The sequence below is a fragment of the Cicer arietinum genome, chromosome 5, assembly GCF_000331145.2.
Source record: "Cicer arietinum cultivar CDC Frontier isolate Library 1 chromosome 5, Cicar.CDCFrontier_v2.0, whole genome shotgun sequence".
NCBI lineage: Eukaryota > Viridiplantae > Streptophyta > Magnoliopsida > Fabales > Fabaceae > Cicer > Cicer arietinum.
This window is the reverse complement of record NC_021164.2, coordinates 66,752,832-66,771,537: the sequence shown is the minus strand read 5'-3', so window position 1 is coordinate 66,771,537 and position 18,706 is coordinate 66,752,832. Positions and strand designations below refer to the sequence as shown.

The window sequence follows — 18,706 nt, the reverse complement described above, 5'->3', positions numbered from 1 at the left end:
TAAGTGACACGTATCGAACTTCTCAAAGTATCATGTTTGCTTTATTATATTGTATAGATTATTATCACTCTTTATTATTACTAAATAGATAATTTATAAATTGATTGTATTTAGAGATTTTTAAAAGAGACTTTTTTTTAATTAAAATTTTATATTTTTAATATTGTAAATTTCAACACAGATAATGAGATTCATAGTTCATGGAAACCATAAATATTGCCAAAAATAGTTTATCCAGTAGCTACTTTATGGTTGCTTTCACTACATTTGCAAAATTTGTGTCAACATTAGCATTTTCTTTTTTAGAATTTTTCTTTTTCATGTATCAGTTGGTTTATATTTCGAAAATTTACAGTGAGTGTAGATAAAGAGACTATTTTGACTAAAACTCAACTCATAACTAAAAGTTTAAAACTATACTTAGATTTGTGAAAGTTTCAAAATATTTCTTTATTAAAAATTCAAAAAATAAAACCAATAAAATCATCACGAGTGAAGTAATTAATTTAAATAAGACGAACCAATAAAAAAAATATTATTGATCTTATACATTTTAGTTAAAATTTAAATAAGTAGAAGAAGAAGTAATTAATTTTGATTTCGACGAATCGATAGGGAAAACAATAATTTAAATTTATGTGTTTTAAATTTTGACCAGGTTTCGTTTACTTCTCTGATTCTGATCAGATTCTTAATTACTATATCTTTTTCTTCAAAAATTGAAAGATTAAACTATTGACACACATAAAAACACATTAAACAATCAAGATTTACCTATGTAATATGTGTGCAATTAAGTTTCAACTCACATAAAAACATTCAAAAAAAATTCAAAACTGCTTATAAATTATTATTGATCGATATTTTAGAAGTTAATAAATATAGTTTTTTTTTTAAACTTCTTTTTATATAAATTAGAAGCTTTGAAATTTGGTGTTACAATTTTTAAAATACTGAAAATTATTAATTCTCGTATAGTATATGTTTCTGTTTCTGGGCATCGCACGAATTCAAGATCCAATATATTATAATAGTTTTATTTAAAAAAACTATCACATAATCTATAATATGATGATCTTATAAAATTAGTTTCCATTAATCATGTACATATTTTTCCTAAAATTATTCAATAATATATATATATATGAGGCATCAAATTACCTCTAAATAATTACACTCATTCAATAATATAGTGGAGATCAATATTTGATAGTTATAATAATATCAATAATTGATGCACTCACTTTACAAATTTTTGACATTAGATGAACCAAATTCAATTTATAATCGTTTACTATGTCACAAAAATCCATTAAAATTAACATATACAATTACATTATTAATATTGAGATAATATTGATGACATATAGCACAATTATAGATTAATATAAAAATTTATAGATATAATCTATATAATATTAACTTTCGATCCAACCGTTTATTTTAAAAAATATTTATACGATACAATGTTATTAAATAAGTGTACTACAATTTTATATTTATATCTAATATCAAGAATGACGTTTGAATCGCGCAACGAACACAGCCTAACTTATCATGAGTCTGAGAATGTACTTACTCGTTGTATTTTTATGTTTATGAAAAATGTTATTTTATGTGAACGAATATAGAATGATTGTATATAGTGATTACACAACCCAATAGAATATTATTTTGAGCGGGAAACTGAAAAGCAAGTTCGAGTATATAGTGATTACATATTCTTATTTCTTAAAAAATAAAAGAGAAAGGAAAGGAATTAAGTACGCAAGTGAGAGAGACAAAGAACAAAGCATAACCAGAAACAAAGCTATACTACTTATTTAGGGCATAACCATGGCGGAGGAGGGTACCTATCCCATGGACATCGACCAAACGAACTCGTTTTCGTCCAATCCCGATAAGGGCAAAACTGTCATTTCAGCACCCAACCCTTCAATCGGCGGCAAGTCCACTCTCTGGGTCGAAAAGTACCGTCCTCAGTCCCTCGATGACGTCGCTGCTCACCGTGACATTGTCGACACCAGTAACTCTCTCTCTCTCTCTCTCTCTCTTCTAGGGTTTATCGTTCCTCTTCTTCCTCATTGGCGCGTTATTAATTGTTTGTTCATTTCTGTTTGTGTAGTTGATAGATTAACCACTGAGAACAGATTACCCCATCTTCTGTTGTACGGTCCTCCTGGAACGGGAAAAACATCAACTATTCTCGCCGTCGCACGCAAACTTTACGGCGCTCAATACCACAATATGATTTTGGAACTCAATGCTTCAGATGATAGAGGAATTGATGTTGTTAGACAACAGATTCAAGATTTTGCTAGCACTCAAAGCTTATCATTTGGGTTGTCTTCTCTGCCTAATTTATTTGTTTTTTTGTGCGACTGCAATACACAGTGCTTTGTATCGTTGAATTGCTTTTGTGGATGTCAATCTGATATTCTTTGAGTTGCTTTGTTGTTATGTGGTGGTTTTGTTAGCCGTAGTGTGTAATGTGCATCAATATTCAATTTAACGTGAAAGCTTTACAACTTTGTATTGAATAAGGAGGCAATTAGTATAGTTCTCTACTTCTCCTTACCTTCCCTGTTTATCTTTAGGGTATTTTTGGGAGTTGTGTCTTGGAGAGTTATAAGGGAGGGCTTTGAAGGACTAATTCTATATTTTGGTATATATTTGAGATTTTAAATTTTTTGAAAGAAAAACTTGATAAATGGATTAATTTGTTTTTCACACTTGATTTGTTTTTAGAAACATTTTATAGCTTCTTTAATCAAATTAAGAAAAATAAGTCACTTCCTCCCCCCAAACATAGCCTCACTGAATTTTTAGGGTTCAGCAGTAAATAATGTAGTGAGTTCCAATTTCCTGTATCAGTCCATTGGTCCACTTGGAGGTTCTATATTTATCTCCTTTCCAAATCCTGGATAACTGGCATTTATATTGTAAACTATTTATCCCCCTTAAGTTGATATCAACACTTAAAAGTAAAATTTTAAAGACAATACAAGCATATTCAAATATTTCCTCTTGTCCATGTCAAATTTTAGTCATGAATGACAATGGTTTTTATTTAAGGCATTGTTATTTGTGTGTTCCGCTTGCTTTTTTATTTTATTGGGAAGCTACATGGATAAAAGTGTAACCAAAATTTGGGGTTTCTGTTGTATTTTCAAGTGTAATCGAATTGCAACATTTACTTATCTAACTATTCAAAGGTTTTTTGTTCAGCGTCAAGCCCTCTGTAAAACTGATCTTGTTAGATGAAGCAGATGCCATGACTAAGGATGCCCAATTTGCATTACGTAGAGGTGTGCACCAAAATTTATACACCATGTAATTTATGTATATAGCTTTGATTCAATCTTGTTTATGTATATATATAGCTTCAATCCATTTTTTTGAGCTATAATACCCTTCATCTTCTTTTGGTACAGTTATTGAGAAATATACAAAGAGCACTAGATTTGCACTTATCTGTAATCATGTAAACAAGATTATCCAAGCACTGCAATCAAGATGCACTCGTTTTCGGTTTGCCCCTCTTGATGCTGTCCATGTCACTGAAAGGCTGAAACATGTTATTAAGGCTGAAGGGTATGTTTCCTTCTCTGTTATAAAGTCTGCCTGTGTTAGATTCAGTCAGAAGATGTCTTTTGCTGGGCGATAATTTTTTATTATTCTATTCTCTTAATGGGGGATGTGCATATCGAGTGCCATTTTTGCGATAATGGGAAGAATGAAGCTTTCATTGCTTATATCAAGAGTATGAATTAGTTATGTTCATGTTTTAACGCCTATCAAATGTTTATCTTCCACAAGCTCAGATTGGACTTTTCTGACATTAACTTGTTTAAATGCAACTAATTAAGAGGCCCTTGCAAGATAGCAAAGTAAAGGAATCAAATAGTATGTAAGAGAGCAAAGTAAATCAGAAAAAGAAAGTAATTAATCAGCTTATCAAACTCATCCTGTCTTTCTTCTAACTCCATCATCTTAGCATATATATCCTTTTTGCTTTCAGTTCATCTTAGAAAATTAATATTAAGTGTCCTTATATGATTGTAGTTATACTAGATAGAGCCAATTTTTTTAAATAGATATGAATATATATAGCAGAAAAAACACTATATTGTTGAATTTTCGTTTTGTATTTTAGAATGTAAACTGATTTTTATGTTCATTCACATGTAATATGAACATAAATACTCCATGAAAAGGGTTTTCATATGCTCTTGTTATACTGATACTTGAATCATAGGATCAGGGTCCCCTACTGTGGAACTGCAAGTGCAGTCAGAGAGAGGCAAGGATGACACACAGGTCCTTTATTTTTAAAAGTTGTAAGACCCAACTTGCGTGTCTATCTCTCTGTAACTGCCTGTGCGTTTCAACTGCAGGCGTTCCTTCCAGATCATGAATCATATTTATTCCTTTTGGGTAATCTGATTGAATTCTTAATACTAAAACATGTTTTACTTCGAGTTATGAATTACTAAGAGGAGTATTGTTAATGTTTTAAAATATTTCGTGAGGAATCATTTAGTGATAGTGTGTTACGGCCAATAAAACTTACCATGTGAATCACATAGTCTGTCTTTTAATGTCAAATTTAATCATTATCATGGTAATACCTGCTGATCTGGTTCCATTGAAATGTATCACTTCTTTGCTGCTGCTACTAGATAACTACTCCACTACATTTTTATAACAGTCAAAGCATTGTTATTCTTTTGGTCTCAGTAACTTGCAATATGTTGATTACTAACATTTTGGAGTTTGACTAGGCTTGATGTTCAAGACAGTGGATTGTCTGCTCTTGTTCGGCTTAGCAATGGGGATATGAGAAAGGCGTTGAATATTCTTCAGGTAGTTCTTTGAAGCCTTAAGTTTTCTTATATACAAACTACAAAGCTAGTACAGCTTGTTCTTTTATTTTTTTGTAATATCTTCATACAAGGGAGTAGTTGTATTTGTGTTGCAGAATCAAATTATTTTGTGGGAATGAGTAGTAGTTCTACAGTTTTAGTATCTGGACCCTTGTCACTTACATTGACACACGTTGAGTATCTTGACTGAAATAAAAAGTAGTTTTACTAAAGATTATTTTGAGGTATCAACTTCAATAATTAGCGACATGCATTACTATTAAATTATATATCCTGGATAAATGCTCAAATGATCCATTTTGTTTATTTATTTATTTTAAATATGCTCATTTATGGTGATCTATATTTATATGCCATGTAAATTTATGTTTATTTTGATGCCAGTTAAGCCATCTTTCTTGGGTAGTTTTCCATTTATTGTTCTTATTATTTTAGCTGGTTCCAAATGCGTGAGTATTCTTTCTTGAAGTTTGATTTTGGCATGCATGATTCTATATTATGCAAGTTTCCAGGACAACTGCCAATTTATAAATTGTACTTATGGAATAAGTATTGTGAATTACTATATCTGTAATTATTGTTTTTTTTTCAGTGGATCCTAGATGACATATTTTGTTGCTTTGATATTTGTGCAGTCAACACACATGGCCTCTCAGCAGATAACAGAAGAAGCCGTTTACCTATGCACTGGAAATCCATTGCCCAAAGACATTGAGCAAATATCTTATTGGCTTCTAAATGAACAATATTCAGATAGCTATAAAAGTATTCAGGATTGTCTTTAACCTTTTAGAAATGGATTTAATATTTATAAGCATTTTATGATTTTATTTGCATAAATTTTAAATAGGAATACATGATATTAAGACAAGGAAAGGACTGGCCCTGATTGATATTGTAAGAGAAGTGACAATGTAAGTATTATATATAATACTAATGTCCAACTTTCTGGCAATTCATTTTATTATTCGTATTTATACTGTATTGTTGTTGCAGGTTTGTTTTTAAGATTAAGATGCCTGCAGCTGTTCGAGTGCAGTTGGTGAATGATTTGGCCGACATAGAGTATGTATTGCTACCTACAATCTTACTTGCTATTTGCCTTCTGTTTGAAGTATAGTTATTTCTAAGGCTGATAGAGATTGTTATCTTTTTGCTGGGAGTGGGGAGGAATCCCTGTTGATTACAAATAATGATAATGGCAACACTTTCAGGGTCTGCCTACCTCCCAATGCCAAAATGCCCTAATTTGCTCAATTAACAAGATAAATCACTCTCTAAGACTCCTCTCTTATTTGTAGCAACATGTCTTATGTTCTAAATTTCTAATTACTTAACTAATAAACTCTTATTAGGCTATGAAAAGAACACAGGCTCCTCAGGCCTGTACCTATCAAAGGCCTTTAAATAAGCTTTTAGGTCCGGTCAAGCTTCTTTTTATACATTTGCAAAATGAATAGGCTGGCAAGCACATAAAACCCTGCCTTAGGTAAGAAATCAGGCTAAGGCTGACATTCACATCGCAAAAAAAAAATTGAGCTTATTTAGGCATAGCCTATTTTCTTCTTGAACAAGCAGTTATGAAAACAAAATAAAAATTTGGCTAAGCTTATCTTGATAGTGTTAGGACATAGATAGAGGAGAATTAGTTAGTAGAAGTAGTTAATTGGTTGAGGTTGTTATAAGTAGTTAGACTATTATGTTTGTTAGTAGAGTTAGTTAGTGATCCTTTCCCTCTCTTATCCCAAGTGTACATGGAAGCTATAAATAACTGTTCCATCCCTTATGGAAGTATCTTTTAACAACTTTAGAAATTGAGTGGTGTAAACCATTGTATGAGCGTATCCTGCTCGTGTATCATTTTCTTGGAGAGATTTTCTCATATTATTTCTTTTCTTTTTTCTAAATATTTGTGTTCTTCCTCGGAATCCTTGGAATCCAATTCTTGGGTTCCTAACAAATAGTGATAGAAGATAAAATAAAGTTTCCTTTGTTTTCTTGTCCATGTTTCATGCAACTGGATATCAGATTCTTTTACTGGTGAATGATATGTAGCTGTACTCCGCAGAGACTATATATATGCATGTCTTAAATTTGCAGAGTAAGAAGAGCTAGTCATAGTTTTAAATTGTCATGCAGTATTATGATTAAATTTGTAGAGTAAGAAGACTACTCATAGTTTTACTGCATGCAAATCACTTATCTTATATTTTTGGTATTATGTATACCAGACATCATCACATGATCTTGCATCATAAATGTGTGAATATGAAAATTTAATGATAAACATGGTATCTTTTCTTTTTGGTTTTTAAAAATACACGTGAGGACATGTGATAATGGGAGTGAAATTTCATCTCTTGCAGGTACAGATTAAGTTTTGGGTGCAATGATAAGCTTCAGCTTGGATCAGTTATTGCTTCGTTCACACGAGCTAGATCTGCACTGGTTGCAGCTGCTGTATAACCTTCACCCGAATATGATGCGATGGGTGTTATATTCTTAAAAGTAGTTAGATATATTCCAAATTCCTCTGCATCAAAATATTTCCCTTGTACATCGTAAGTGACACCCGGATAGTGCTATACTGGTGTATGTTCGTTGACACTGGCGACTTCCCTGATAGTGTATGTTTTGTTTTTCTTTTGAAGTTATAATTAAACTTTATGAAATTCAACAAAGTCTGATGGGACTAAATGTACCAATTTAACAAAATGTTGCTAATGACTAGTTGGGATAGAACCTTCAACTTTTTCACTTTACTCATTAACTCTACACCCAAGCCAATAGATGATATGGGTTATGAGATTAAATTAGTTCAGTCGACTGTTTTCAATCAATAACTTTTTTTGGGAAAATAAAATTATCGGTATATAGATTCCCATCTTCCTTTCTAACTAACAAAACCAAGTGTAAGACATCCGGCTACCAAAGAGACGAAACCCAAAAAGCAGTATTTTTTGTTCTAATTCTATATTAATATCTAAAGTTTAATCGGATCAACTTTCCAATCTTTGGTGTTATTTAATCTGGAGAATTTTCTTACTCCCGTTAAAATTTGAACACCTATTTTGAACCAGTTCAAAGTTGTCTTAAAAAATACAATGATCATGTTCAAAAACGTTCGTATTAATGAATTTACGTGTAAAAAAATAAACAGCATGCTATATAGTATGATAGAATTTTAAGTTAGAAAAGTTACGAAAACTAACTATACATTAAAGTAGTAGGTTTAAATAATCAAATCAATTAAAAAATTATACATGATTTCTTGTGTTTAGTTACTGTTTTTTATAGTAGTATTTAGTGTTTTTTCATACCACATGTTTCTGCACTTTCTGTCCAAGACAACATTTGAAATGCATCCAAAACGTGTTTTATACTATTGTTTTTCATCGCCAAGAAAAATAGTAATGATCAAGATGTAGACTTTTGATTGAAATTAAAAAAAATTGAAATAGTTTTATATATTGTTTGAAATTGTAAAAGACAGGTCAAAGCATATTAATTTTTTACTTTTTACTTTTTATTACAATTCAGATAAGTCTAAAACACTTTAAAGTTATATTCAATTTATTTTTTTATACTCTTATATTAATGTGTTGTAAAATATAATTCAAATATTTATTTTAGATAATATATTTACTAAAAATAATGACAAATTTAAAATAAATTTATATATTGTAACAATTTTTATACTATATTATTATCTGATTTTATTGGACAAGAACACAATTTTTTTCGATTTTATTAGACAAGGTCATAATTTTTTTTCGATTTCAAAATTTTAAGTCATTTTATTTTATTGTATTTTGATTTATTATTCGAATTTACTTATTTGTTTATTCTTCCAAAACACAAGATGCCTTATCCTAACGGCAAAATGTCAAAAAACAAGGAGCCGATTAAGGAGAAACATACTAACAACATTTGAATGGAATACATAAAAATATTGGAAAATTCTTATATATATTGGTCAAGACTTAAGATGCCTAATTCTGGCGGCAACATGTCAAAAACACAGAGCTCATTAAGCAGAAACATATTAACAACATCTGAAATTTCAAGAAACATTAATATGTAGAATTTTTTAATAAAAAAATAAACCGTAAAAACATCACATAATTAACCTGATATTCCATCTATAATAGTATATAAAAGTTAGAAGAATTTATAGATAGCCGAAAATTTGATCAAAAGTTCTAAGAAAAAAAAAAAATCGAAGATGATGTTACTATTTTTAAAATTTAACTACTTGAATTATAAAACTATACAATAATTCTTCCGTACACAGAAATAATTCAACTACGTCAGCAAACTTAATTTAACTATGGGTCATACTATGTTAAGAATTAAAAAGGAATGAAAAATCTGATTTCTTTTTAAATACTTAAAAAGACTTGTTAATACTTCCTTTTTAACCATTTGACTATCTTCCCTTTAATATCATGTTAGACTATTAACTGCATTGTATTTTATTGTTATCAAAACAGAATATGAAAAATTGACAAGTACACATAATAGGTGTCGGAATAAGCAACCAGAAAAACATGCATCCTACTAATACTAAATAAGGTGGGGCAGTCCTACTATACTAATGCTGAATATATAGAATAGAAGCACAAAGTGACTGTGTATTAATTTAGGTTGTCGTAAATGATATTCTATTCTATGATCACATGAAACATGTTTTGTACCTTATCTATCTAAATCCTACAATAACTATGCACATGCTAATCCTAGAGATGGGTAAAACGGTTCAATAGGGTGGTACCATAAACACTTGATAATAGTAGGCCCAACACATGCATTTTTTTAAATGTTCCCTTCTCAAATTTCTATCGACTCATGCTTAGGAAATTTAATCAAATAATATTGTACGCATTGGCACAAGCACACTCATGGACTCTCGTCTCGTGCTACCGTGCGATGCGTTACAGCGATTGATTGGGTGTCACATGTTTTTCAGTTTCATCTTTCAAATGCTCAAAAGGTTTTTGGCAAGTACATGAACATATCCTGCAACGGGGACATCTGATTATTGCTCTGGAATTGGGACCCGAAACCACTGTTCAGAGTGGTATCCACGTAATTATAAGGAAATTCAAGGTGCTTTTCCCATTCGTTCCATTTAGGCTCGCTTTGCACCTCGCTTGCAAACTCCGGCGACACCACGTGTTCTGAACAGCTCGAGTCCGTGTGCAGCTTCGGGATTGAATCTGATGTGTCGAAATACATGTAATCCCTCATTCCCGCCGTCGCTTGCGGTGGAGGGTGTGGCGGAAGACCGCTTCCACGTGTCAGAATCTCTGGCTTCTTGTCTTCGATTTCCGAGGGGTCTGTTTTCCTGTTTATAACACCGCTGTTCGGTTGTTTCTCGATTGTGCCTTTCTTATTGTAAATACGACAAAGCACCCAGTCATCCAGCTGCAAAATCAGAACCGTTGGATCAATTTCATTTCCTTTTTTTTAAGGATAAGTAGTCCAAATATTTTACAATAAAAAAGTCTAAATATGTTTCCTAACAAAATGCAGGTCGAGAGATAAGTACGAATAAATAAATAATAAATAAATTCTATAAGTGGAAAAGTAATAATTGATGGTGGTTGGCAGATGAATTTCAATATTATTTCAATAAGTTAATTTAGCTAGAACCGTGAAGTATTTCATTGTCCGATTTAATGTGATGTTAAAATTTAGGATCCGAATATCAGCCACCACATGAAAATATCTAGTGATCAACTAGTGAAGGTTCCTTGATGCTATTGTCAAGTTGAAGAATTCTTGCATTCTCAGTCACATGTATTTAAGCCCTTTAACAAAACAAATAATATCATTTATAATTCTTAATACAATTTTAATTATTTTATTTTCTACTATTCTCAATGATTATTATATATACAATTTTTTAAAATCTTAAAATAAATAATTTAATAAAATGACTCATATAATATATATTTTTAAAATAAATAAATAACGAGTATTTTTGTGTTTATCTGTCCAAACGACATTTCCATCCAAGTATTTTCCTATCAACTCACATGATAGAATCATCATGATTCAACTGATTTATATGACTCAGACTAATCATACGGTAGACAACAATATTAATTGTATCCACATTTGTTTTTGACCAAAACTGGTCCAAGGGCTAAAATCGTAATTTAATCTAATATCGCTAAACTAGATCTAAATTTAAAAATTCAAAAGTTAGGTATGTATACCCTTAAGCTGTTCTTTCTTCGAATGGAGCGATCCACGTCAGCCAAACGATACTCGTGCATAATCCAATTTGTTTTATCACCTTTTGGCGCTTTCCCCGCGTAAAACACCAACGCTTTCTTAATCCCAACCGGTTTCGGGTGACCTATGGGTTTATCCGCCCCGGTTGCCTTCCAATATCCGGATCCAGCCGCCCGGTTCGGCCTCGAACCGTTCGGATATTTCCTGTCTCGTGGCGAGAAAAAATACCACTCCTTTTCTCCATAAGAAGCCATGCCTATAAAATAACAATAATTATTAGATGAAGAAATTTTCATAAAATAAAGTCAAAAATAAATTAATTTAAAAATTATATATGACTGAAAAAAAATAGGAAAGGAAAAAGATTAGATAAAATTACCAGGAAGATCCCAAGGATCGTACTTATAGAGGTCAATTTCGGCGATGATGGGAACAGAGATGGGTTGCGAAGTGCATTTGCGGCAGAGATAGTGCATGACGAGCTCCTCATCCGTTGGATGGAATCTGAAGCCTGGCGGCAATTGAAGCTCTGATGCCATGTTTTTTAAGTGATAGTGTATACTATAAGATCTAAATTTCTAATTAATTAATTAATCTAAACTAGCGATACTTTCTCCGTGAACAAAGAATACTAGAAAGAACTACGGTGGCGGCTTTTGAAACTTATCTCATAAGGGAGAGACGTGTATTTATAGGCGTAAATAGAGGTGACACGTGCTACAGTACCCAGTTGTTTCTAGAATACACGTGAACGATAGCGTTTTGGTAGTGCTGATAAGCGTGAAAGATGTAGGGCCAAACCCAAGGTTTTTTAATTTTTAATTTTTTTTAATAAAAAAATAAAAATTGTATACTCGATGCTAATTTGAGTGCGACACAATTTACTCTCTCACACAAGATAATATGCAAGTTAGTCCATTACTATTATATGCGTTTTGTTAAAAGAGGTTAATATTCCCTTCATTTTAAAATAATTTAACCATTTACTTCACCACATAATCAAGAAAACATTAATATTTTTAAATGCAAAATTTGATATAAAATTTAATTTAAATAGAATGTTATATAAAATACAATGAACATCGCGTTTTATTTTTCATAAAATATTAAAGGCTAAATTACATTTGTGGTCCTTTAACTTAATCTCAGGTAACGTTTTAGTCCTTTATCTTTTTTTTTTTTTCCCGACTTGGTCCTTTATTTTAATTTTAAGTGACAATTTGATATTTTATGTTTTAAAATTTCAACAATGTTATCCTTTTTTATACAAAAATTCAAAAAAAAAATTCAATCAAAACTCATAAAATTAATTATATTCTTCAATATAATACAAATTTCATCAAATTCGTAACGCAAATCTTCAAATAAACTCATATTTTTATACTTTATTTGATATTGTTAGGAATAAAGGACTGAATCGGGAAAAAAAAAGATAAAGGACTAAAACGTTACCTGAGATTAAGTTAAAGGACCACAAATGTAATTTAGCCAATATTAAATTATTATTTTTGTGTTAAACTTTGTATTTTAATAATATTATTCATAAATGTATAATAAAAAATATTAAATTAGAAAATATATAGATACTATTAATTAATTAAATAGTATAACTACAAAGAAGTATATAAAAAATTAAAATTAAATTATTTTAGAATATTTATATTACAAATAATAAATTATTTTGAGATAAAAATAATAAATTATTATTATATTAATATCTTTTGTCCTCACTTGTGTTTGGACTTGAATCCTTCCATTTTTGTAACTTTTAACTCAAAGAAGTTAAACTACTCATCCACTTGACTATTATGTGAGTTATGCATTAGTTGTGGTTTAAAATGTTAATTAGATATAAGAGTATACAAACATTATTTTTCAATTTGATTAGTTAATTGATGACAATAGTACTTATACCGTTAAACAAGACATTTGTTTTAAATTATTATATGGTGTAAATTGTTCAAAAACAAGAGACCCACCAGAAGACAGGTGGTCAAGAAGTTTGAGAAAAAAATGTTGATATAAAATCTAACGTATAAGATTAATGTGTTTCTTTTATGAAATTAGAATAATTTGAGTGTTAGTTTATATGTGGACTAATACGTTTCTCATGTGTAGTAGTTAAAGTTTAATTTAGATATTATATTGTTAGAACTAAATTGAGTCATATTTAAATAGTCAAGGATTATTTTCATATATGTACAAACAAGGACTAATCTAGTCATTTTGTAAAAATAAAATATTACATAATGCTGCGAAAATCACTCCAAAAGCTATTTAAATATTTAGAATTGGAATCTTATAAACGCAGGTGTTCCTAGTTAAAGGTAAACATAAAATGTCACTTTATTTCAGCATTATATTCCCATTCCGATTCCTTATACGTTTCCTTTTCTCGTTTTGTTTAGCGTTTAAAATTCATTTTTTGAAGTCTATTTTGAAATTCATGGACGTTAATATTATTCCATTATCTCATAATAAATAATTCAATTATTCATAGTAAAAAAATATACAAAATTAAAGGAGCTACAATTAAAAAATAATTAATATTAAAATATAAATTAAAAATATTATTTCAAGCAAATAATATTTATAAATAATTTAGTCATTATATAACCAAAGAAAATGATTTATTTTTACGATTAGGATGGTAGGAATTAGAATAATTGGGTGATGAATGAAAATTAAGGAGAAGGTGGGTGGGATGAGAGCGACAAGTGTCATGGTATCAAGAGTGATGCGTGCGTGTCGATAGGTGGGGTCCACGGGAGGTGATTTTGTCACTGCTTACGACATTAGTTTTGGACAGTGGTGCGAGGCAGTGAGCGGGGCCACCGTTGTTCGCATGGAGTCGGCGCGTTTTTTTGACTCATTGCCGGATGAATTTGAAGTGTGGATTGGACATACACGTGGCTCTGAAACGTTCACTTTCGTTGGATCCTTTATTGGCTGGATTTATGATCTGTACCTTTTCTTTCCCCAACATCAGACCCCACCTAACCGCGTAAAACTCTTGCGGCTCATCACCTTTCATTTCTTTTACTCCTCTTTATTAAATTTCTACCACATGTTTCTTTTTTTGTCTTACCTTTCCCATTTTCAGAGTGTGGTTTTAGTAATAATTTCCTTCGTTTTGATTTGTCTTTTATTTTTATTTTTAATATCAGTATTCATTAAGTTTTCACAATTATTATAAAAAAGTGAATGATGAATTAGTGTAAATATTGTGTGTATAGTTATGATTAAATGGTTTAATGTTTATAAATATATTTAAAAAAGCTTTCATATTTTAAAATAAATTAATAATATCAATATTGATAGATTTTAAAAATATAATAAATACATATATGATTTGTATAAAAAATTAAATTTTAAGAAAAAAAATTCAACAACTTTTATATTTATGGAAGGAGTATTGAGTGTGTTTATTTAACTTCTCCCAATTTATCATTAATTAAAAGTTTAAAACACATTTACAAAACATTTGACATCTTAAAACAATTTATAACTTCCATTGATTATGACGTTTTTCTTTTATTTTTATTTTTATAATTAATACTATAAATACTCTAAATTAAAATCAACTGTTTGTTTTGAAAGGAAAATAACATAAATTTTTACAAAATATTTAAAGTATAGTATGTTTGATTTCTCGTTTTTATAGAATATTTATTTGATTTATGTTAACAAACATCTCCATTTAATGTAGATTTAATAATTATTTAAACGTCTTTAATATTATAATTTTAGATACATTAATAAATTAAATATTTTTTATTTTTATTAAATTTACATGTTTTATCACAGTTGTAAATATTTTATTATTTTATATTATTGGGAGAAATGTAAATTTATTTGCAGTTTTTTTTTACTGTCAACGATCTTAAGTAATATAGTTTATATTAAATAAATAAAGTATCGTGTATGAATCTATGTACACGGTGAGATATTAAAAATATTAAAAACTATGGTGCAACATGAGCAAACAATGTTAGCAAGATATTGTTGACAATTTAGTTGTCGTAGCATGATGACATAGTAAATGAAATGAATTCCATAATAATTAACAAGGAAAATGTAATAAGAAATAAGAGTATATTAATTAATGATATAAAGAGGTATATATATATATATATATATTGTAAATAATAATATTGATTAAATATATTTTTTATTTAATATTTATTTTAATTTTTTTATTCTTTAATTTTAATAAATGGTATATTTTAATCCTTTTAGAAGTAACTCTTTTCAATTATTATTAAAATGTATACGGGGTGAAAAATTGTTAGTGACATGTCCGTCCTATTTAGAGTTGACGTATTGATTGATGCTGACGTGGCAGCCATGCGTGTGATATTTGACTTGGTGGTCTTGATTATAATATATACTACCATGCATAGTCGTTACTTAACACCAATTTACTCATTAGCTTTAACTGTGGTGGACATGTTATTAATTAATTTTCACCCAGTATTTGAATTAAATTTTAATTAAAAAATCAACATAACAATTAAAATTGTGTAATTTTATAAATAAAATGATTAAAATTTCAGAATGAAAAATGAACAGACCAAAATCTCAATTGAAATAAAATAAGAAATTTAAAAATACAGTTAAATCAAATATTTAATATGAAATAAAGTGAATCCTAGTTATTTTGAGCGTTAATAAAACACGCAAAAAATGGCATGCTACTGCATCACTATTTTTCGAAGTACTCCATCTTAAAAAAAGAAATTATGAAATGGAGAAAATTACACATATTAAGACATAGTGTTGATTATATTTAAAGTTTGCTTTTTATAACTTTTTTTAAAATGGTTTTTAAAGTAATTTGTTTATAACATTTTAAAAAAGATTTAAAAAAGTTGGTTTATATATGTCTCATAAAAAATTACTTTAAGTATCTCATCTTTATACTACCATTTTTTAATGACAAAGTTTTAATATATATGTATAATGAAAAGTTTGTTTGAGTATATTACAATAATAATTTTTTAGAATTAACATTTTTTTAAAATATTATTTTTATTAAAGTTAAATAAATTTTTAGTTCATTTAAAATTTAATTTGAAAAACATCATATTTTTTGTCTTTACAAATGTTATTTTGTAAATTACTTTAATCATTGTTAAAATGAAACAGTTTTCAACTTTAAAATTTTGAACTATTTTTAAAAAAAATTATTTAGAACATTAATCAAAGTTTATCTAAGAAAATTTTTAGAAATTTTTTAACTTTTGAATAATTAAATTTTCATTTTTTAAATGTTAAATTTTCAAAATAAAAAGTAACAAAAATAAAGGATTATAAATCGAATTTTAAACTCATTTTTTTTAAAGTAATTTTTTATAGTGTTGTAAACACGTGTGAAAAAAATCATTAAAAAATATATGTTGATGTTCTATCATAGAGTTAAACTACCCGCATTATAAATTTGCAAGAACTAAAAAATATAATTTTTTTTATATAAACTAAAAATAAAATTTCAAAATTTTATAGAAATTAAAAATTTATTTAATATTTTTATTATGTCAAACTTTGTTATAAAGAATATCTAAGATTTTAAATATTAAAATTACTTTTTAATTTTTATAACTAATTAGTTTGGAATAATTTGTACCATTTTTTAGTAAATTCACATAAAAGTTATTTTTAAAAATATAAAATTATTATTTTTAACATGTAATAAACAGACCTTTTATTTATGCAATTTAAATATATAAAAATTAAGTCATTGGTCCAAATTACTCTTAATTGCTCAAAATAAGGGTAGTTTATATATATATATACTCGCTGAATACCATAAAGATACTTTTTGAGTAAATTATGAAACTCGTCTTTAATTTTATGTTAGTTTTTCTGTTAATAATTTTTTTTTATGTTGTTTTACTTTGACAATTTCAACAATAATTTGAGATTTTAAACTTAAATGATTAAATATAATAATCAGATAATATACAAACTAAGTTGACACTTAAATTATACTCGTTTGATAGAAGAATTGATATAAATACACATTTAACAGTATCATGAAATTTTTAAAATATTGTTAATTTCATAGTTTATTTGAGATCACCCTAAGAAAAAGTCAGAGATACATATAATGGATTAGTTTCTTTCTAAATATTGATAAAACCACAAGGAGAATTTATTTTTGGGGAAAGTCATAAGGAGCATTTGAATGCTTGTATTAAAGTTGGAACATTAAATTTAGAAAATTGATTACACGTGTAGTTAGATTTAATGGGGGTTGTGGAAGTTACAAAGAAAGTTCCATATTTTGGTGGGTTTATTTCCTTTGTATGTAGTGTGCCAAAAGAGAGTAATAATTAGAAATAGAAAAAGAGATAAGGATGTTAGGCGCAAAACAAAGGTTTTGGTGGATGAATGTATCTATAGCCGCTTGGGTTTCGGTGTTCGGTGCTTATTCATTTGCGTTGTGACCTTCGAAAACGGTTATTAAGGCGTTGTGTTGTGTTCATCTCAGCTAAGAGAATCACATTTCACTGAAATTCATAATGACAATTGACATCATGTCACCATCGTCTTAATTGATGTGTCTCTTTTGTACTAATCCATTCGCATTTAACAATAATTCATGTCTATTTTCTGCTTAAATGTTTCCAAATAAATTCAATTATTTTAAAATATTTTGCGTTATCAATGAATTACACTTTTGTTTTAAATAAATCACTACAACTTCAATTCAACATTTTATATAAACATTTGTTTGAACAAAACATAAATAAAATAGAATTAAATAATATTTTTATTAAAGTATTTTTATTAAATATTAATGAATACCATCAATATAAAATGAAAAATACTGAATTAAAATTTAAAAGTGATGCATGTATTATTAAATAAATAATATAATTAAAATATTTAAATTTTAACTTAATCAAAAAATATTAATATTATTAAATTGAACATTATTTTCAACCTATACCTTCAGAAATATGTGTGAATTTGTAATATATTTTATAATATGTTATAGATAAATGGTACAGCTAAAAAGAAAGTTATATTATAAATTAAAAAAGAACATTTGACAATACTTTTAATAATAAATCACTCATTATGTAATAACAGAATTAGCCGTTAAATTATTAAAATTATTTGAATTTAACGTTTATGAAAAACATTGTTAACTATTTAAATATAAAAAAACATTTCTTGAAATTTGGATTTTTAATTCTTTAAAAGTTAAAATATTATTATTGTTAATAAAAATATATTTTCAGTATTTTTAACGTGTTCTAAAAATATATATTATTACTTTAAAAGTGACACATATAAGTGATTTTAATATATAAATAATAATAACAATAATAATAATAATAATAAGAATAATAATAATAATAATAGTAGTAGTAAAAAAATGATTTTTTTACAAAAAAAATATAATCACAACTATGAATACAAAATTTAAATGTAAATATTATTTCTTTTATCTCACTTTAATTGTAGGACGAAAAGAAATACTAAAACTTGATGGATTTGTTTGTTTGGTATTTTTTAATTGTATTTAGTAGTGCAATAGTTGTATGATATTATTGCACATTTGATTG

General features: G+C 28.0%; 2 protein-coding genes across 2 annotated transcripts; one reads left to right on the top strand and one right to left on the bottom strand.

Moving 5' to 3' along the window:
• The first annotated feature begins 1,715 nt into the window (after nt 1-1,715).
• Nucleotides 1,716-7,648, top strand: LOC101510394 (replication factor C subunit 3). Its single transcript, XM_004502423.4, has 9 exons — nt 1,716-2,026; nt 2,126-2,342; nt 3,229-3,308; nt 3,435-3,594; nt 4,785-4,866; nt 5,522-5,651; nt 5,737-5,800; nt 5,883-5,951; nt 7,253-7,648. The coding sequence occupies exons 1-9, from the start codon at nt 1,837-1,839 to the stop codon at nt 7,350-7,352; spliced, it is 1,092 nt and encodes a 363-aa protein (XP_004502480.1). The 5' UTR covers nt 1,716-1,836; the 3' UTR covers nt 7,353-7,648.
• Nucleotides 7,649-9,341: 1,693 nt separating this feature from the next.
• Nucleotides 9,342-11,782, bottom strand: NAC5 (NAC family transcription factor 5). Its single transcript, NM_001365270.1, has 3 exons — nt 11,509-11,782; nt 11,111-11,385; nt 9,342-10,313 (listed from the first exon to the last, which is right to left on the bottom strand). Exons 1-3 carry the CDS (start codon nt 11,666-11,668, stop codon nt 9,873-9,875), a joined length of 876 nt encoding a protein of 291 aa, NP_001352199.1. The 5' UTR covers nt 11,669-11,782; the 3' UTR covers nt 9,342-9,872.
• Nucleotides 11,783-18,706: the final 6,924 nt, after the last annotated feature.